The sequence below is a fragment of the Drosophila innubila genome (genome assembly GCF_004354385.1).
Source record: "Drosophila innubila isolate TH190305 chromosome 3R unlocalized genomic scaffold, UK_Dinn_1.0 2_E_3R, whole genome shotgun sequence".
Classification (NCBI taxonomy): Eukaryota; Metazoa; Arthropoda; class Insecta; order Diptera; family Drosophilidae; genus Drosophila; species Drosophila innubila.
Window position 1 is genome coordinate 27,111,539 of NW_022995380.1, and position 22,520 is coordinate 27,134,058.

General features: G+C 37.3%; 2 protein-coding genes across 2 annotated transcripts; both read left to right on the top strand.

Annotated features, from left to right (window-relative positions):
- The first annotated feature begins 19,532 nt into the window (after positions 1-19,532).
- Positions 19,533-20,045, top strand: LOC117791046 (protein Diedel). The gene has a single exon (XM_034630674.1). The coding sequence runs from the start codon at positions 19,533-19,535 to the stop codon at positions 19,884-19,886; it is 354 nt and encodes a 117-aa protein (XP_034486565.1). The 3' UTR covers positions 19,887-20,045.
- Positions 20,046-20,141: 96 nt separating this feature from the next.
- On the top strand, positions 20,142-20,486 carry LOC117789498 (protein Diedel-like). Its single transcript, XM_034628528.1, has one exon. The coding sequence runs from the start codon at positions 20,142-20,144 to the stop codon at positions 20,484-20,486; it is 345 nt and encodes a 114-aa protein (XP_034484419.1).
- Positions 20,487-22,520: the final 2,034 nt, after the last annotated feature.

A 22,520-nucleotide genomic window follows, 5' to 3' on the forward strand; every position in this document is an offset into this window, starting at 1 on the left:
GATGTATTCATATGTGGTCTGTGTGAAAATCATCAATAATGTTGAAATCTGCATGAATTATTTACTCATTGATTTAATCATGGACATGCTCACTAGTTTATACCCTATTGAAATTAAATTAAATTAAAACATCAGCTGCAGTTCACTCAGCAAATTTGTATAGCATACTTTTAAGCGCATTATAAAATCATTTTCGCGTGATCCTAAAAGTATGCCTTTATTTTTCGGAATGCTTGCCTACAAAATTCATTCACTTTAGTTTTACTCTAAAAACGCGAACAGCTTCATGATACCCTATGAAACCACAGCGTATTGAATATGTTAGCCAGTTCTTTTGAATAAATTTCACAATATTTGCTGCCGTTGCACGTCGTTTATTTATTGGTTTATGTCCCTGGTTGCTGCTTTAAATAAAAGGAAAAAATACAAAATTCGAATAAAAAAAAAAAAAAATACAAAGCTTTGCATAAAACACATTTGAGTCGTTATTTCGAATTATGCTTTAACTGATTTTCGCATTCGTATGATTTATGTTTCCCGACTGACTCATTCACTTTATGCTCCGGTTCGGAGTGTTTGCTACCTGTAAAGTTAATTCCCCGGCGAGCTCTCGTTTTTTGTTCATTTTTCATAATTTTACATGTGATTTGACGTTTGTTGCTCGTTTTTTATTTCTTTTGTATTATATATTTATGTCGGTGCTAGATGTGGTAGAAATCAATATTGAAATCCTTTTAAAACTCGCAACTTTAATGTGAACTGTGACTAAATATTTATCAACAGGTTAACAAGCAGCTTAACAGCTGTCTGGGTGCTAACGAGTGGGCGGACTGACTACGGACTGGCACGCCCACATTTCCTGCTCATTCATTTAAATATACTTATGTTTGCATACATACATATAGCGAAAGAATTTTACAAGCTAACAAAATCATTTTATGCATCATTAACGTTTTTGTGTTTCATATGCAAATTGCCGTTGCCATTGGCCAAGTCGCAGACATCCGTCCAAAGAAAGTCAAACTTACACGTATGTCGATGTGTGTGTGTGTGTGTGTGTGTGCGTGTGTGTGTGTGTGTGACCGCAGCATTAGTGAGGTTGAGTGCACAACGAATACCCTCCACAAAACTGAGTGGCTGGCCAAAAACCTTCATCGAGTTGTCCCTTTGCCTCCTCAAACATTGGCCACATTATTCGCACGCAATGAGCCTTGAAATTTAGTTTTTGGTTAGTTTTAGGTCCTTGATCCTTCAAGGGTTTACCCAGCTCTGCTCTGGACAGCTGACGGAAATTTTTCCCTATGCCTTTGACAGCGTTTTCATCATTTTTCACGACTTTCCCGACTTTGACTTTGTCGATGCTGTGGCATACCTCGTAACACAAGAAAGTACGTGTGTGTACGTCTGTGTATGTGCGTGTGTGACAATCATATAACCAAATTAATTGCATCAAGTGTAAGCCTGTTGCAATACACAAAAGGCATGGGGCATTATTGGGACAACGTTTAATGCAACATTGCAAGACAATACAATATGCAGAACATTTAAACAGTCATTAATTAATTGTAATTAAAATCATTTTCAGCATTGTAGCATTGGGTTCTTCCTTTCGGCTCTGGCCTCTCTGATTGGATCTTAAATTGCAGCAGCGCCTTTGTTCTTAAGCCGTGGGCGTTATTCCACCGAACAATGGCCGCGATAATTAACATTAATGCATAATTATATCAAGCGGCTGAAAATTTCAGCTTACTTTAAATTATGCAACTCCACGACAGTGTCCCAGGTCAGCAGAAAGATGCAATATTATTATTACAGCATTATTAAAATGATCCAATAAAAGAACTCAGAATGCTTCGAATAAAGACACCAACGAAAACTTTATGTGGCAATAAAAAAAATATTTAACTTAAATTAAATCAAATAATCAGACCGAAACCAATAACCAAACTGTCATTCCGCTTGAAAATCGGCTCAGTTTTGCCAAGCTACAAGTTACAAGAAATCGATTAAAAGTAAAAACCTGAGATTTAAAATTATGAATTTTTAAAATATCAAAGGGGGGACCCTTACCATCAACATAGAGCCATGGCTTCGATGGACGAAAAATAATGAAATTTTCTAAATGCAAAAAATTTTAATGTAGTATAAATTAGGAGACCGAATCATGATCAAAATGACATTCCGCTTGAAAATCGGTAAAGTTTTGGTAAAGTTATGACAGTTCAAAGTTGCTCAAGCCTCTGATCTAGCAACTTTACAAGTCAAAATATTTCTTAATTTTAACATGATTTTTTACAAAAAAATGAAAGGTCTCAGAATCAAGTTTAAAGTGTAGTTTTATACTAATTACGGTATAAGGAGTTGATTAAAAGTAAAAACTTGAGATTTAAAATTTAAAATTTTCAAAATTTCAAAGGGGGGACCCTTACCATCAACATAGATCCATGACTACGATATTCGAAAAATAATAAAATTTTCGAAATGTAAAAAATTTAAATGCAGTATGAATTTAGAGACCCAATCATGTTAAAAATGACATTCCGATTGAAAATCGGGTCAGTGTTTTTCAAGTTATGACAGTTGGAAGTTTGTCAACATTGACCTAGCAACTTTACCACAACTGCACCGGTACAAGCGTTTCGGGCTTCGGTTCTTGAAAGAAAATTTATTTCGGTTACGGTTTCAGTTCCTAAAAATGAAACGGTTAATTTCGGTTAACGGTTGACTCTAGACTCTGAGAGTTTATAATTTTATTTGATTTAATATACAGCAATTTATGGACTCATCGTAACAATATAAAATAAAACTTTTAATAAAGTTACTTTTGAAGAAAATTATTTAAAGGGTCTTATTAGCTTTCACTTTATCGTCTTCTTCTTTTCCTAAAAACATTTTAGTTACATTTATTTATGTTAATTCGCAAAATTCATTGATCTGAAGTTTGCTAACGAAACTTTTCGATTGTTTATCATTAGTAACAAAAACGAAGTCAAAAGCGCTGAAAACAAACAGACATTAAAATCACACACACACTTGCACTCAACACCCACACACACATATTCAAATACACACAAACATACTATATATATATAATGGCATACAGATGTTGAAGCGTCTGACGGTCGGTTGTATTTGTGTGGTGAAGTTTGGCGTCAATGTCGGTGAGGAGATAAGTGACATTTGAGTGAAAGCTTTGGCTTTGAATATTGAGGCGTGGCATTTAGTGTGTGCTTGATATGTACACACTTGGGTGTGTGTCTGGGTGTGTTTCTGTGTGTGTGTGTGTGTAAAGGGAATGCAAGGGTAAGCCAACAAATATTTATCTATGCCAGTGGCCATTTTGTCAGTGCCGGCCAATAAAATTGCCATTGCTGTCATTGTCAGCTTAACAGCAAAGTGAACAACAATTGATAGTGTCTACTACAGCCTGTTTGTACATATGTGTGTGTGTGAGTGTGTGTGTGACGGAATGCCGTTTGTCACTTGAACTGTTTGCAGTTGCTGCGTCAGTTGATTACATATGCACAGTGTGTGCAATTATGTCAATTAAACGAAAATTACTTTCTACAAGTACTTTGCCTAACATTCGCTCAAACAAAATCAAACCGTCTCCTACACACACACACACATGAAGACGGGAACAAGCAGCTAGATACTTAAGTGCATGCCACACCTCGAAATAATATCGAAATTAGCATTGACATTAAGTGAATATGTGACTTTCACACAAAAGCCCAAGTTAATTGGCCTTATTGAATGATACGACAGCTCGAGCGTTAACAAAAACCACATTGAAGTAAGCAAATACACACATACATGCATACCAGTACATATATAATTCATCACTCTAACGACAATTAACGTGTTCGTTGCTAATTAATTTATTGAAACTTGACATCAATTGATCCATAACTGACCGCTCATCAATGTGCACTCGTGCGTAGCAATTAAATACAAAGAGAGCTACAAAGACACAGACACAGATACACACGCACAATATGTATACATCTTTTAGTAAGACAATTAAATGCTTAATAATTCAACAGTAGTAAACAGTTCAAAGCTACAAAGTCAGATACAAAATGGACACATTAGATGCATGGCTAAAGATACAAATTCCATGTGCTCCTGAGCTGAGCTGTGCTGAGCCTCTTCTTCAGTCTTCTATCCCATACTCCCTCTCATTCTCCTTCTCTTTCTCGTATGCCTGCTCCCAGTCCTGACGCGTGTGTTAATGGCAAAAGCGTTTAATGTTTCCAGTCACGTAATAAATCTAAATCTGTGCCCTGTGCGCTGTCACTTGCGTTTTATGATTTAATTTGTAATTTACTCGTAGTGCTGCTCATCATATCACTCTCTCTCTCTTCCTCACTCATTCTGTCTCGTCTCTTGTTATTCTGCTTGTTTTGGTTTCATTTTTTGTTTTGGCAGTTGACTTGCGTTGCCATTTTTGACAACGACGCCTGAGGGTATGCTATCAAAAATAGAATAGAAAAAAGACACCAAATATTAGATGTGTCTGGCTACGCATTTCGATTATGAGACTTAATTTTAGTATGGGGAACAGTTGTTCACAATAGTCTAGTTTATTTTCGCCTATTTCAGACTTGTCGTTAAAGTAAGTTGATTTCAAATTACTTTCCAAATTCCAAATTCCATTGGCAATACGAGTTGAACAGAGTTGTTTGCCGCATGCCTCATGTCTCTCTTCTTGATGTATTTGCTACTCTGCATATTTCGCTTATCGAGCGCACAAATTGCATATGTAAAACATTTTGGCTAACACACACACACACAGGTAGTTGCCACTATATGTATGTGGCAATTCATTCTCAGCTTTTCCAACAAGCCGGCAGGCTGAAAGAGAAATTACCTTTTCAGCAGCTTATAGCCACAGTCCTTTCAAGTTAGCCACGCCCACATGGCAACAGCATTTAAAGACCATCTGCTGCTGCCTTCAAGCTGCCTTTTCACGCTCTGCAGTCCACAAAATGTTCACATTTTTAGGCACGTTTGCCACGTCTCGTCTCGATGCGTTTGCCTGGCGTCTACAGTCTACAGTCTACAGTCAGCTGCCTCTTCCTCTTTCTCATTCTCATTCTCAGTCGATGTGTGTGTTAGTCTATATTTTTGCAGGCCAATTGCTTTCAACACCTTCAACACACACACACAAGCGCGTTACTTGGGCCTTTTGTTGTTGCCTTGGCTGAACGGACCGTCGAAAGTGTTGGCCGTGTCGGTTGGCGGTTGTCGGTTGTCGGTTGTTGGTTGTCGGTTTGATCCACGAAGGTTTTCAGCCGTATCTTGGCCTGCCAGTTCTACAGTCAGACATATTGCATTTGCCTCAATGGGCAGTCAGCTGCGATTATGTGCAACACACACACATACAGACACACACATACCCTTAGATTGAAACAATTGTGTGGGTTTCGATGCTCTGCGATTGTCTGCGTGGGCTTGGAAATGTTTCCGTTGCCTTTTCTGAAACGGAAGCTAAGTGCACTAAACGATTCGCTTGTTTCGTCTGCTGAAATATTTAAACTGATTGACCAGTAACGTTTCGCTTTAAAATTAAGAGATCTTCTAGTTTTGTTAACTTTTGAAATATTGCGCATACGCCCGGTGTTCGCAATACTCACATGAACTATCATTGAAAACGCAAAGCGTTTAAAGTTAGTTGCACACATGTCTATATACAGTGCAGAGTAAAGTTAAATCGATCTTGTATTAAATATAATTAAATATACAGTACATTTTACTGTATTTCATTTAATTTTATTATGTGCTGCAATTTAATATTTCATAATATTTAATACAAGATCAATTTAACTTGACTATATTCACATTTAGTAAATAATTGAAATGTAATCCTAAAAGATGGACTGATTCCAAATTTGACGCTAAGTCATACAACGAAAAAAGTAAATGAAAGTGTAAATATTAGAATTTCAAATAATATTCCTGGGTATATATGTATGTGTGTCTATATATGGATAGAAGGTCAAACCTTTCTGGACATGCCCAAATCGGCTAGTGTCGTTTATTAATGCTATTGCCATGAAATATGCAGCACGTTACCGACTGAAGAGCAACTGAGCAAAGGACTTGGCATTTTATTGCATTGTCAATTTAATGGTGTGGAAATGCTTTACTGAAGCGAAAACTAAGGGCAGGTGGAGCAAAGCTGTTGCCAAGACTCTAAGCCAAGATACAGCTACAGATACAGATACAGAGACCAACACAAACACAAACACAGACAAAGCACACGCATAAACAAAGCAAACACAGAGCTAAGCCAAGTGCTAACTAAGGCAGTTAGAAGATGTTCAATGCTAGCAACGCCCTCCGCTTCGTCTAGCCCCTAATCCGCCCCTGGACCTACATTCACATCAGTTGCAAGTAAAATAAGCCAAACATTTAATGCCTGCACAATATTTATTGCCATGTTTCATATTCGTAGATACTTTTTTGCCATTGCTACAAAGTAGCCGTACTCATAGTCCTCCCTATTCCATTCTATGTTATATCCCAGCCTCACACAGATTGCCACAGATTCTGTGTCTGTGTGTGTGTGTGTGTCTGCTCTCACTCAGAGTCTGCCTGCATTGTTTAGTTTTGTACTTTCACTTGGCATTGTTGCTGCTCTTGCTGCTATGTCAAGCGATTTATAAAATGGCAACAGCAACTGAATCTGAAGAGGCCATGGAAGTAAGCAGCCATAAAAACAACAAACGGAGACACGGAGACACGGAACATTCTGCCACAGCCGTTGCAAGTTCGAGTTCGAGTACAAGAGATAAACGGAAATTATTAAAGTGCTGCCAGATTTATGAAAATGTATTTGCTTCTGGCCATCTCTCTCTCTGTCTCTCCGTGTGTCGAAATGCATTTAAAATTTGTTGAAAGCCAGCAGATATGACTTTGACTTGCCTATTTATCAGATCTATGTATATAGCTACCTGGGCAGCCAAAGGCACAGATTGTCTGCCTGGAAAAGAGTATAAATTATATAATATGTCAGGGCAGAGTAGTAAGAATGATTCAGCCATTTAATGCCTAAATCAATAACTCGTACTCTTAATATTCCACTCGTATTTTATCATTCAGCCAATCGATTTTGTACTTTAAGTGAGTAGTTAGTTGGTCAAAGCAAAGCACTTTCATAAATCAAATTATAAAATATATGGCTTATTAAGCCGATTGCTCAATTGTTTTGCAGCTGTAGCCAGGCCGAACCCACCGAACCAACGAACCACTGAGCCACCGAACCACCGAACCACTGAACCACTGAACCACCTCGCCGGAAATGGCGATTCATTATGAATGCATGCTGGTAATTTAATCGAAGGCAATAAATTGGCATTTAAATGTAATAAAGACATGAAAAATAATTACAATTGCTGAAATGGATGCTTTATTATGAGAATTATTATTATTATTGTTGTTGTTGTTGTTGTTGCTGTTGCTGCTGCCATCAGCGAATTTTATACAATTTTTGTATTATGCGCATATTTTGGACTTCATTTGCTGCCCCGCCTACAACTGCTTCTCCTCCCCAATCGGCGTCTACTGTTGCTGTTGCTGTTGCTATTGTTGTTGACCAAGCGCATGACAGTTAAGTGACATTTAACGGTTAATAAGCCTGACAGATTTACAACTGTCAGCGACGTTTAAAAATAATGAACAGCAAAGTCAGAAAAATACAGCAAAAAAAGCAAAATAACATAATAAAAATGAAAATAAAAAAGGCGGCCCAAACAGCCAAGCGATTTGGCCAAATTGACTGCGCAAAGTGAATTATTAATGTCATGTGGGCAGTGTGTCCTTAGATGAAGAAAAGAGCCTGCTATCGAAATGACACTAAATGTGCGTCTATTTAGTTCCAAGTGTTGAAAATTTACTATGCGTATTAAATAAATGCGATTTATCCGGCACGTATATGCGTCGCACAACATTAGCGGAGATCACAGCCGAGAATTGTAACAAAGTAAGACAAAAGCAAAAACTAAACCAAATGAAAAACTCGCAAAAAAACAGACTAAAACGAAACAAACTAAACCGAAGACAACAACTGAGGACAACGCTCATAAAACATAAATTTAATTTATGTGCAATTTTAGCAAGTCGTATAAATTTTCGCAGGCGAGAGAACAACAAAGCAACAAAAAGAGGAGAGACAAAAAAAATAAAAGACAACAATAACAAAAAAATAAATAAGAAATGCCAAAGCGGCAGTGGCCAGATGGGCAAGGACTGGACGCTTGGAGTTGTTCTTGTTCAAAATGTCCTTGAAAATGCCATCTTGATGTTGTTGTCATTGTTGTCGTTGTTGTTGCTGCGCTTATTTATAACCCAACTCGCTCGCTTGGGTTGAAAGGGTATAAAAGAAAAATATATGCTGCTCTGATAGATATCCTTGTTGTTGCTGTTCTTGTTGCTGGCTTATATGAGCAATTTATGCTGCCGGGCTGCTTGAATGTTAATGAATTGCTACAAATTCATTTCGGTGTCACTAGAAGTTTCGAGCAAACTGTTTGCTTAAAGACGACTCTAAATATGTCAGCGAGTGTGGGGGAGTGGATGTTGCAATCCACTCACAGCCGACGACAGCAGATATTAATTTAATTAAAAACCCAAAAAAAAAGGAAAAACATAACAACAAACAACGTTCAACTAAAACAACAACTGTAATTCAAAGGCGTCAGTTTCATTTTCGTTTTCATTTTCATTTAGTTGCATCCGGCTCAAAGTTTGTTTAAGCCATCAAACGCAGAGAGGAAGTGCAGGGGAGAATGTTTGTTGAAGCTCTGCAACTTGTTAATAAAATAAATTAAATCTTAAGTACTCCACTTGCACTTCCACTTGAGGTGACAGCGTCTACGGACTGCTCTTTTAATAACTTACAAATTATTAAAGCATGCCTCCTTGAATTCTCCCAACCCCTTTCCACCTTTTCGGTTCAACAACACACTTGACGGTTGATGGCTAAGAACGTATGTATGTATGTGTAGGTGCATTGTTTCACAATTTTAATATGGAATATATTTTACATATAATTTATAAATTCCTTTTGCAGAAAGTTGTAGCTCCCTTCAGCGTCAGCTATAGGGAACACAACATTCACAAAAGTTCAACTTGAAGCGAACCCGATATGTTTTTAAAGAGTTCTTACAAAACGAAATGTGGGCTTTCCCGAATTTTTCAGACTTATTTTCGGAAGCACAAAAATCGAGCACGCTCGACAGTAGGATATCCTGAGCCCAGGTAATCTTTTATAATAGTTTATTTTGACCGTGCTCCTATGGCAGCTATATGATATATGGCGCCCATTTGAACAAAATCTGGTCAGAATGTATAAGACCAACATTAATTCATATTCTATCAGTTTGGTTAGAATGTCTTTAAGAACAAAAAATTTTTTCATACTAAAACTTGATTTCTACCGATCGGTCCTATGACAGCTATATGATATAATCGACCGATTTGAACGAACTTTATCAAGGATGGACAAAACCAAGTTAAATGCATATTCTATCAGTTTGATTAAGATATCTCAAAAAACAAATAACTTTTTTATACTAAGACTTAATTTTCGATTGAGCGTCTCTATTGCAGCTATATGATAAAGTGGACCGATTTTAACCAAATTTGGTCAGGATGTATAATACCAGCCCAGATTCATATTCTATTAGTTTGGTTCTGATATCTCAACAAACAACAAACTTTTGCATACTAAAACTTCCTTTTCGATGTATCGTTCATATGGCAGCTATATGATATAGTAGTCAGATCCAAAAATAAGAACAATCTAGATCTGCCTATTGTATCCAGGAACCTACGTACCAAGTTTAAAGTCTCTAGCTTTTATGGCTTCTGAGATCGACGCGTTCAATCAGACGGACAGACAGACGGAGATGGCTAAATCGATCCTGATCAAGAACATATATCCTGGGGGGGGTATGCCAAGCTCCCTTCTGCCTGTTACGTACATTCTGCCAAACACATTATACCCTTTCAATGGGCTCAGGCTATAATAAATATATTAATATTTTCTAGGTTAACTTTAAATTTTTAACTGTAACAGAGTCAAATAGATACTATTTATCTACTCAAAAATTTATTTTAACCAAAAGTCTATGATGAAAACCAATACAATCCGATTAAATTTACTTTACCACGCAGTTCATTTCTGATCTGTTGCTGACATTTCAATGAGAGTTCTCACTGTGTTGTTAAATATTTTATAGAATCGAATCTGTTAACCCTTTCATAAGTATTCATATTTTTTTTTTTTTTCATTTATAAAAATAAATCAAAGAGACAAAAAATGCATTGACAATGGAAAATTGACAAAGATAGTGACTACGAATGTTTTTTGTCAATATTTGTCATCAATATTATGTTTCATATAGTAAATGGGCGGTACTGCATATTGTCAAATTATTACAACCTTTTAAAAATGCATGTTTTATGAAAAGTTGAAAAATAAAACAGGAGAAAATATTAAATGGCTACTGTCAAAAAATATTTTGTGCGTTAATCCACTTTACTGAAAAAATCTCATCAGTTGTTATACCCTGTAGTTGCGAAATTGGCAATAGTGTAATATAAATGTATATGTTAAATACATGTTTTAAAACTAGGTAACTTTTAGTCGTGCAATCTTATTTTTTATTGATTAATTTTTACGAAATCTGAGTATTTGGCTTGAAAACATCGATAGTTCATATTAAGAGATTAAAATGTTGACTTCAGGGCACAGATTCATATTCTGAATAAACTAAAGCTGGAAAGAATCAATATATTAAAGTTGAAGTCGTTTGGAGTAAGAGGAATCTCTCTTCAGCATGTATTTCCTTTATTTGGAAAACTAATTAAGAACGTAACCACATCTCTGCATTAATATCAGACGTAATACCAGGGTTAGACACCCCACATTTCCCGTTTATCCAGCACATCCTGCTTATCTATGAGACACTGCTCAGCCTTTAGCTCAAGAGATTCGCGTATTAAATCCGTCTTAATGCATCCTTTGTGTGTTTACCTTGTGAGACCAAACAAACACAGAAATGAAATAGATTTTCAGCCGATTCTTCCACCAGAGTCCCTTGCACTTAGCCGTAAGCCATTCGGCGTCTTGCCACTCCGTCGTCCCGACAACGGCCGCCGAAATGCTTTCAATTATTTGCCAAGTCTGCTGTTAATTAACATAAATTAAAAATCAAAACCACAGCATTTCGGCTAAGAGCATTTTGTGTGTCATGGTGAACGGAGTGGAGTGTGTGGAACGTGCTTTGTCTATTCATAATGATGTGTGCCTTCATCATTTTATGAGACTCTGGACACGTGTCTTTTAAGTGCCTAATCGTAGCTTTTAGCTACAACGCACGTTGCAACCATTAAAAGACAGTTTGAGCTTTGACCCATTACAAATTAATATTTACCTCAGACACACCAAAGAGAACAGCTAAAAATAAACCTCCAAAAGTAAATGCTTAAAATATTTCAGATAGACAAATACATATGATTTTAAGCCCCTTTATTCTCTGGAAAGTGAAAACAAGTATTGGTGGGATGTCGCATATGAAATACCCTCATCAACAAAGAAAGTGTTCATTTAATAGTATTATTGAAATATAATAAGCCAATGTGATTCTTCCTGAAAGACATATATTTAAAGTCAGATAAATAGATGAATGGATGAATCGTCAGTTAATCTGTAATTGTATTAAAACTCAGACAGCAGAAATCACATAAGGTCATTTATCATTTATATAATTAATTTTTTATCCGTGCATTGGGCAAAATAGGGTATAATGTGTTTGGCAGAATGTATGTAACATACAGAAGGGAGCGGGGCAGACCCCATAAAGTATTTATATTCTTGCTCAGGATCAACAGTCGAGTCGATCTAGCCCTGTCTGTCCGTCTGTCTGTCTGTCTGTCTGTCTGTCTGTCTGTCTGTCTGTCTGTCTGTCTGTCTGTCTGTCTGTCTGTCTGTCTGTCTGTCTTTTTAGCTTCGGACTGACTGCGAATATTCGCATTCGTACTTACACTTGTAGTCGTATTCGTAAGAGCAGTTATGCAATTAAAACAAATTATGCCCACAAATGAGCAGAGGTAGTGAGCTTATTTAAAAGTTAAGAACCTTAATGTATTATAATGATATGCACTTCAGATATTTGCATTGCCACTTAAGACTTTTAATTAATTTATGCACAATAAATGCCTTAAGTAATGCCTTAAGGCGCTTTTTAACCATTTATGCAGCAGGTCAAAGTATGAAATTGGCCAAATAGTCACAGCTTAATTACAGCCAATTCCTGGCCTGGTCAACTGCTCAACCTGTGGTCACATTTAATGACGGTTCAGTAGTCAACTGGCGAAAATCAACGGTCAGCGGTGGATTTAAACAATATGCACGACGATGACAATGACGATGACGGCAATCAGCTGAGGATTTATTGATGGCCAGGTGGGGCGGTATTTGGTATGTACAGTGTACACTGTACAGTTGTCTGTGGATTCAATCAATGACACCGCAACCGCAAAATCAACTGTTTAACTGGCCGCGGTGAATGATGAAAGCTGAGACGAGTACTCACTGTTGTTGCAGCTTGGAGTTCAATTATTATCAATTTATTATGATTAATTTGCCAGTTTGCAGGTAGAAAATTGGTAACAACAAAAGCAGTTCAGGTCTATCTTGGCGGAAATTACAGTTTATGGCTTACATAACTACCTTGGGACTCCCCTATCTAGTAGTATATAATTTATTTTGCTATTTAGTATATCCTGTGTGTACTTGATGGTCAGACATTTCAAATCTGAACCAACATATTTGCGGTTAACGGACGATAGCCTTTCGAATATGTTGGCAAAAGTTGTGTCCTTCGAGATATGCTGGAAAAGCAATGCGGTGTCCAAATTCTTATTGACTTTGCCCATGTTTTCGACATTTCATTTGCCTGCAAAGCAAAGCAAAATACAGAACTTAATAGTATAAAAACAGGAAAACAACAACAATAACAAAATCTATGTCCTGTCATTCGAGGACATCGTAAAAACAAAACGAGAAACGCGCACTTCACATTGAAAAAATGGTTGGGGAAACTGCTTAGGCAATTTTCAAGTGATGTCGTTCTCTTTTGGTTGCGATAAGTGTGCTTCACTGTCCCTCTGTGGGTGTGTGTGTGTGTGTGTGGGAATGTGTCGAGTATTTGTGGTTACACACACATCTACAGCGACCAAACACGCATCACTTAAACAGCGTGAAATCCCTGAACTATGGAGTGGTTCAAACCCCAAACCTTACATACACACACACACACACACCGTTTGACCAAGGGGCCAAGCTAAGTAACTAAAAACAACGACAACAAAGGCAAAACTGCCATAAAATGGACAACAGCCGAGCGCTGATAAGCTGCAAATAATTTGTATGTGCCCAAGACAGAGAGAGAGAGAGAGAGAAAGGGAGAAAGTGAGATAGAGCATAGACAAAAGCGTCAATATCAAAGGCGCTTCAAAAACAAAACAACATTGTGACCAAGTGTCTGGATTCGAGTGTGGGCGTATATGGTTGTTAAGGCTTTATGCTTTCTCATATCTCAAAAGTCATAACAGTCCAGTGTCTACTGGTCAGCAAACTGATGCCAGCTGACAGATTGGGAATCCGACCAACTGACCAGTTTACTGACTATAGCATATCGTTAATCCGCAGCAACTGGCTTATCACTTTTTCCTCTTTTTGTTACAAGTTATAGAAGTTCATCATAAGTTCAACCCTAACCACACATGCAAGAACTGGCAACATCTTCCTAATCCAATTAGTGGCAATTATCGAAGTGTGAATAAAGCACTAAACTTTGTCAGTAAGCGAGTAATTCGTTAAAATCGTTAATTATGCTAATTATAGAAATTTCCTATTGTTATTATATTTCTGTCATAATTGAATACTTGTCATTGCTTGGAGACACGGTGAATGCAATAAGATATCAGAAAGTGAGTTAGATATGCTCGACTTATGGACACTACGAACTTAGTTCGGTCTGAAAATGTGCAAAACATAATTTATATCAATACCTTAATTTAAAGAACAAATTGTATAACAACACTACTATTTCAAAGTTCCGGAAACAACTGTTAAAAATATTCTTAGTAAATCAGTAATTAATATTTAATTCAAGTGAAATTTTATTGCTTTTATTTATTTTCAAACTAAAATTAAAAATAAGAATTAATCTTAAATATTTTTTTTTAAAACACAATTCAACACATATTATTAATTGTTTCTAATTTACAAAATCCGAAACATTAGTTAAATTTTATTAGGTAAAATTTAGCATTTTACAGGGTATAAAAACACAATTCCAGAATATCTAATGCAGATTCTTTGCCGAATCCTGGAGAGGATGTTGTTGACTAAACAGACATTTATATCAAGCATGAATTTACATATCAGCATAGCATTACATTGCTTTCATCTCGTGAAGCAAATAAAATTGTTGCCGTGTTGCATGCGATAAGCTGCCACAGCACTCGTGGCAATGCAACGTTTGCAATTTGGCATCCAATAAAATTTGGGCTAATGCAAACATTCGCAAAAGCCACTCGTTATATTTGCATAGAACGCTTTTTCCGTACACTCGCACAAAATGTGACCAAAATGCTGAAGTGAAATCGGAAACTACCATTAACGATTGCAGTTGCTGGCCGCGAATTTGTGTTGTCCCTCGGCTTCTGCTGCTGTTGCTGCTGCTGCTGCCTTCCTACTGCCTTCCTTCTGCCTCCTTTTGAAACCCAATTCACAACCAGTTTGTGATCGGTTAACAGTTTAAAGCGCAAAGTTATGTGCGAATTGCGTTTCATTGCCAGCCATCGATTCTTGCCGACGAACTGCGGTTTAAATTTCAATAAAATAAAAATCAAAATATTGTCGATGCTCTGCAAAAAAAGACGATGGATGTGAGCTGTAGGTGGAGGAGGTTGGGTGAGGGGTAGGAGGGAAGAAGGTGGCACGTGCATGGCACTGCGTAATGCTTAATACGAAATGACACAAAAACAGTGCCACACAAATCGCTGCCACAGACAAATGAGAAGAATAAAAACAGAAAGAGCAGTAAGCATTGAAATTTCATGGCGAATATAAAATACGCTTACCAAAAACAGCAAGGGATTCTTTAGCAGAGTTAATAAAAGACTTAGGCTTCAATGATAATGATGATGTTACAAGTATATCAATAAAACGCATTAAAAAAATGATATAATGTAATATGATATATTTAAATTTCAAATAATATAAAAATCATTTTAGTTATTTTAGCAAATGAAATCATTGTTAATCAGTATTAACTATACCACAAGTAGTTACTTATTGAATTACTAAATCAAATGCTTCTCGACCAGAGTAAAATAAGAGAGAGAGAGAAGGATAGAGCAAGGCAAAGGGAGCAAGAGATATGGTGTGGAAGTCGTGGAATATGGCGTGGTTTCAACAGCCGCACAACGCATGACATTTATGCCCGACATAATCCGCTTACACAACAGGATAACAAGATGAGCACTCGTACATTTTTAATACGCCCGAGTTACAATAATTTATATGCGTGGCACGTAAACCGTCCCGGCAAGGTGACCGTCCAAGGAGCCTTGCCAGCAGCGTTAAACGTAAACAAAAATTGCGACTAAAGCTCGTTGCGGCAATGGGAGTGTGGCACTCAACCCACAGTAGATGCGTAGCTGCGTGTGCGGCATATGCGTTAATACAGAGACAGAGACAGAGGAAAGCACATTCAGTGGCACATAAATACAAATTGTTATTGCGAATAAACCTTTGAATGTTGCATAGCCGCGACTCCAAGGCCGATGCATAATGAACTGTCACACAGATCGTGATCAATTAGTTTTTTCAGTTTATTTTTCTATCACAGCATTTACCACTTGTGGCGTCTAAGCAAGGACTGCGCTCTAAAGTAGGCAACGGGTTCAATAACAACGCACAAGAAAGCTAAATAAATAAGGCAAAGCGTGCAAAGAAAAGAAAAGAAAAGAAATCCAAAAGCACGTGAAGAGCAATGTCAGGACCTAGTAACACATCCCAATCACATATACCCAAGCACACACACACACACCAAAACACACACGCGCTTCTTGTGTGTGTAGCTGGCCCAAATTTATGCGCTTTTCAATTGCTGCCGGCCTTTTTAGCAACTTGGCAATGTATCGCTAAACTATATGATGATGTTTGTAACGCATAGAAGAACTTTAAACTAATTTTATGGAACTATCCCATATTGACCTTATAAAAAATAAATTAATTAAGCGATGTACTATTTTTATACCCTGAGCCCATTGAAAATGGGCAAAAAAGGGAATAATGTTTTTGGCAGAATGTATGTAACAGGCAGAAGGGGGCGTGGCAGACCTCCCAAAGTATATATATTCTTGATCAGGATCAACAGCCAAGTCGATTGAGCCATGTCCGTTTGTCTGTCCGTCTCTCTGTACGTCTGTCTGTCCGTCCGTCTGTCCGTCTGCTTGATCGCGTTGATTTCAGAGACCATAAGAGCTAGATACTTCAAACTTGGTATGTAGGTTCCTGGATACCATACGCAGATCAAGTTAATTTTTATTTTTGGATCGGACCTCTATATCATATAGCTGCCATAGGAACGATACGCCGAAAATGAAGTTTTACTATGAAAAAGTTTTTTGTTTGTTGAGATATCTTAACCAAACTGATAGAATACTCACCTGGGCTGATATTATACCTACTGACCAAAGTTCGTTCAAATCGGTCGACTATATCGTATAGCTGTCATTGGATCGATCGGTCAAAAATCAACTTTTAGTATGGAAAAGTTTTTTGTTTTCTGAGATATCTTAACCAAACTGTTAGAATATGCATTAAAATTGGTTTTGTACATTCTGACCAAATTTGGTTTAATTCGGTATCATATATCATATAGCTGCCATAGGAACAATTGGTCGAAAATCAATCTTAATACAGAGTACCTGGGACAGGTTATCCTGCTGTCGAGCGTGCTCGACTGTCACCGCCCACTTGTTTTTTTACATTTCTGAAATTAAAGTAAAGAATCTTAGTTTTTTAAGGAAGAGATGATAAACAAAGGTTTTTCAAACTACGGCGTTTAACTATTATTATTTAAATAAGAGTATATACAAGTCGAATTGAATTATTTAAATTCTTCGTTAAGACTATATATTTGTTGGCATTTGCTTGTGCCGTTGTTTGCTTTTTTTCGTTGCCATTGTCTCCGTCTATGAACGTGCGTAGAACGGCGTTAAATTTGGCACACCCACACGAGCTCGTGTCAATATTCAAGTATACGTGGGCGACTGTGCGAGTGAACTTTATGGCTTAAATAAGTCAACAACAGGGCAACAACAACAGCAGAGTTAGCAACTGAGAGGGAAAGAGGTGAAAGGCAGCAGTGCAAATAACTTTGCCGTTGAGCAAAGTTGTGTTTACACTTTCGTGGCTTTTGTTTATGATGTCAAATAAAAGTGCACGGCAATACCGAATAAATATTTTATTTCGATGCTGTCTACAAAGCTGAGGAGCAAACTTAAAGTAAGTATTGCCTACTTTTTGACTTAAGATGCGGCCAAGTTAAAGTCACATTGGGTCTGGCCAAGAGATCAAGATCTCATCTTGGCTAGCACATAAACAGCTTTTGACAAATGTGTGCCTAATAGAAATAAATGCAAATATAAACTTGTCCATTGTTTAGATGACAACGGGCCCGTCCCTTGTCAGACACGGTCCATTTGTCAGAGGCAGCTCCCCAGTCTCCACAGTCTCCACAGTCTCCACAGTCTCCGCAGTCTCCCGAACTCTGCAACTTGCCTCACTCATTGTTTCTCACTGTTTGAGACTCCTAAAATGGAAAAGAGGCCTTGCCACATGGCGACTGTCTTCGCTTTTATTGTCGCACTCGCACTATAAACATCTTCGACTATTGCCGACTGTATTTCAACTTAGCCCCACTCGCTGCTTATCATTAAACATTATCGCGCAACGTATTTGACATTCGTTTTGGCGTCTTTGCTGCCGTTGCCGTTGCTGTTGCCATTGTCATTGCCTGTTTTTATTGTTCCCGTTAACCACAGAGGCGGCGCGATACTCATACAACGTCATTGACAATGCTTTGTTGCTTTTATGTTGATTAAATTATAAAATATTTACTGGCCCAATGTTGCCACAATGTCTCTCTTGTATATAAATTTCATTTTTAGTGTGCAAGGCCAAGCGGCGTATACTTAACATAACATCTTGAATATGTTAAATCGTGCGCAACTGTTGTATAGTTTATGAAATTACCTTAGTTCATATTCCAATACTGACAATGCTCACATTTAATCAAATCATTTCTAATCTATTTATCTCCAGCAGTTGCCAGATATTAGCTTAAGCTAGTTATCTCCTATGCCTCTAAACTATTTTCATATAAATTGAGTTTCAAATGTGTCCTGATGGCAAAGTGCATTTTATGAACGATAAATTGTTGGTCTTTTGTGCTACAACCCGTAAGAGATAAACGCTTCTGAAATGTCAATTGAAACTAATTTGTCTTATAGCTTACAAAAAATTTTCCTTTTCTGAAATTGTCATTAAATTAATACGAAAAAGCCTTATAAAGTTAAATTATTAGAACATTGAATTTATATTAATATTTAGTTGATAACTCTGTTCATTCTGTCTGCACTTATAAGCCAATTTATTTCTGAAATAACGGAGTAGAAATGGAAACAAAGCATATCTATAGTATTAACTACATTATCATTATCATTCAAAGATACCGTCTGATAACTATACTTCTTTAAAATGTTCAAAGATATCGTCTGATAGCTATACTTTGACAGATAAAATTAAAGATTAAAGATACGTCGAAAATTAAGTTTTAGTAAGTTTTTTGTTTGTTAAGATATCTTAGCCAAACTGATAGAATATGCATTTAACTTTGTTTTGTACTTCCTGACCGAAGTTCGTTTAAATCGGTCCACTATATTATATAGCTAACATAGGACCGATCGGTAGAAAATCTAGATTTAGTATGAGAAGGTTTTTTTGTTTTTTAAGACATTCTAATCAAACTAATAGAATATGCATTTGTGTTGGTTTTGTGCATTCTGACCAGATTTGGTTCAAATCGTTTTTATATATCATATAGCTGCCATAGGAACAATTGGTCGAAAAGCAACTTTTATAAAAGAGTACGTGGGCTCAGAGTATCCTTCTTTCGAGCGTTCTCGACTGTTGCCACACCTTACCGCGAGCAAAGCGAGCAAGGCACGGAGCCCCCTTGTTTTTATTTTTCTTCAGTCTGTCATTATTTTCTTCCAACTTGTTTTCTCTTATATAAAAAAAATTTAAATGAGAAACCATTTCTATTTTTGTCCACATTATATAATGTATACATATTTTAAATTAGTATTGTAAGTCTTAATTGAAATCTTAATTTTATGTTGTCTAACAATTTGTATTTCATTATAATTCAGATGAACTTATGGTTGCCAGAAGAATGTCCAAATTCAGTTGGATTATACCACTTCTCCTTCTGGGAATAATGGAACTGGTGCAGCCTGGAGAAAGCGTTTGTTGCCCCTCGAAAGTCCTCTCCTTCCGGATGATTGAAGATAATGATGACTGTAGTTCGTACAATGCTGAAAAGCAGAGTAAAGGAGTCTGCAAAGCGGTCGTTTGTGGCGATGGTACGAAAATCACTGGCAGGTACTGTGGCATTGGATCGTGCAACATATTTGGTTGCCGCTGTGACGGCGGTTGTCGAGCGGGCGATGCTGTGAAGAGATTCACTGACTTCTACGGTGATTATCATATAAGTCATGTTCATGTCGTCTAGTCAATTACTTTGACAACTGTCAACATATCATTTTGATTATTTCCTCATGTCAATGTACTGCTGAAAATAGCTTTAACTTCTTTCACCTTTCGGCGAAGATAAACACTTATCAATTTAGTCAAACATTATCGAATTAAAAGCAATTACAAAAGATATCAACAACGTGCATTAAACTCAACTGATAAGCTCACTGAAGACTATATAATATCGTTCTTGCTGTTGTCTCTTCAGTCTGTCGTTGTTATTACCTGAACCATGAGATTTCCAGTGATCGTAGCCCTCTTTTTGGTCCTTTGGCTAGGCTGCCTGTCGTCGACTTCGACTGCCGATTGCTGCAAGCCCTCCAAGATTCTATACAAGCTGGCAGCGAATGGCAATAACGCCACATGTGGCACATACGGTGGCAAGTATCATGGCCATGAGACCTGCGAGAAGAAAATCTGTGGCAACGGCGATGGCGTCAAGGGCACCTGGTGCGGCCGTGGCAGGTGTAATCCGAGAGGCTGCCACTGCAGAAACGGCTGTCTGCCCGGCGAAGCTGTGTTCAGTTTCCGACAGAAGCATGGCTATAATAACTTTGTCTATGTGGGCTATGCTTAGAGCGCAAATAAATAATTATGAAATCTACAATTATATTAATCAATGTTCCAATTACTTACGACTATACGTATCTTGTATCGAGCTGAAGCCAGAGCTGCAATCATTTCATTTATCACAGCACAAATTAAATGTTGTGCAATCCATAAAGTATCACGTGACCAGGAGTTGTAGAGTAACCAAAGCTTCTTCATCATATACAGGTTTGCACCTGGACCAAAACAATCCGTAAACAATGCTGACGTTGCCCCCCTCCCCCCTCCCCCAACGAGTCATAAGCTCTCACTTTAAGAGCTGCTATGTAGGTAACCCAAATAGGAGCTCCAGGTCCAACTTCAGCTTCTACACTGATAAAATAAATGTTCTAAAATCAATATATTGGTCTTAAAACAAAGAATTTTGGTCTAAAAAATGCGTCAAGAACATAAAATTCTTAAATTAAGAATACAATTCTTGGTTTTGAGACCATTTTAAATAAGAACAAGTTTTAAGAACATTTCAAATGAGACCAAGTTATTATTTTAAGAATAAATGTTCTTAAAATTAAAATAAAAAAATTTTAAGTGTTTTTAAATATATATATATATATTTTTTTATTTTGATTTATATACATTTTATACTGTGTTGGTAATTTTAAAAATGTTTTTTTAATTTGTCACCAGTGGGATTCGAGCCGGCGCCTACTGTTACAAGACTGAAGCGGTTTCTCTAACCAGAGCGCCACGGGAAACCTTCTGTTGAATACGAAATACGTAGTACATACTTTCCGAACAATTTAAGATTTGTATTCTTAATTTAAGAACTTTGATATTTTAGTCTAATATTCTTAGTATTAGTAATATGGTCTTAAAATGTTCTTATTTTATTTTATTTTATTTAATATGTTATGAATGTTGATGATTTTACAAGTCGATCTTTTTTTCAGTGTACCTACCGTATCGTCTTACAAAAGAGACAGCACCCAACAGCTGCGGATGCAACAGAAGCAGCAGCAGCAACAACAACAACAACTACTGGAGCTGGGGCAGTTTATCAATTCGTACCACATAGCAAAAATTGATTGCAACGATTTATACTTTCTACTTCCTTTCACTTTATATTTCGCCTTACGGAATGCGAGTACATTTTCGTCCAAGGTGCTCAGTTCTCAGTTCTCAGCTCTCAGCTCTCAGTTGTCGATTCTCGCCTTTGTCCTCTTTCATCTTGTAAATACTTTTACTATAATATCCTTTCATTGCGTGTTTTCATTGCAAGTGCCTCGCATTGTTTGCTGTACTTGTACTTCAACTAGTTATTTTTTCTTTTTTTTTTTTCGCTTTGTGTTTTTATGTTATTCTTATACTTATTGTTGTTGTTCATTTTCTTTTCGTTTTATTTCGTTTCTTTTCGCTTTCGTTGTCTGAATTGGACTGGCTCCAGAGACTTCCTGGCGTATCCTGGCGTATCCTGGGGTTGCCCGTGTTGCCTGGCGTTGCCAATCTTTTGTGTAACACAATACAATGTCCTGCGGTTGTAAAACGATTTATTTTGTTATTGATTCGATGTAAGTGCTCCTCGTGCCGACCCGTTGGATATGATGCAAATAATGTAATGGCAGCTCAAGGCATTCGCGCTCCTTTGCATACCCCTACCCCTGCCACACCCCTAATTTCAGTTCCCATCAGTTCTTCTTTCCATTACCATTCCCTCTTTCATTCCTATTGCGAGTCTCCTTCTCGTGCTAAACATAAATAAACATTTCACTGAGATTATTGAAGTTTTATAACTCATTTCTGTCGATTGGTGGGCGCGGCCAGCGATGTGTATAAATAAATGGGCGCACATTTGATACGCCAGTACCGGGAAGACGAGGCAGTTGCTCCAGCTGAGTTCATGCCACTGCCACAGCGCTACAGACAGCTGTCCTTTGGGCGCCTTTCAGCTTTCGTGCTGTTGCACATTTTAATAAATCGCTTACAAGAGCAGCTAACAGAGCTGCCCTGAAACTCAACCGGACCAGAAGCAGAACCGTAGCTCAAGTCGTAGTCGGAGTCGGAG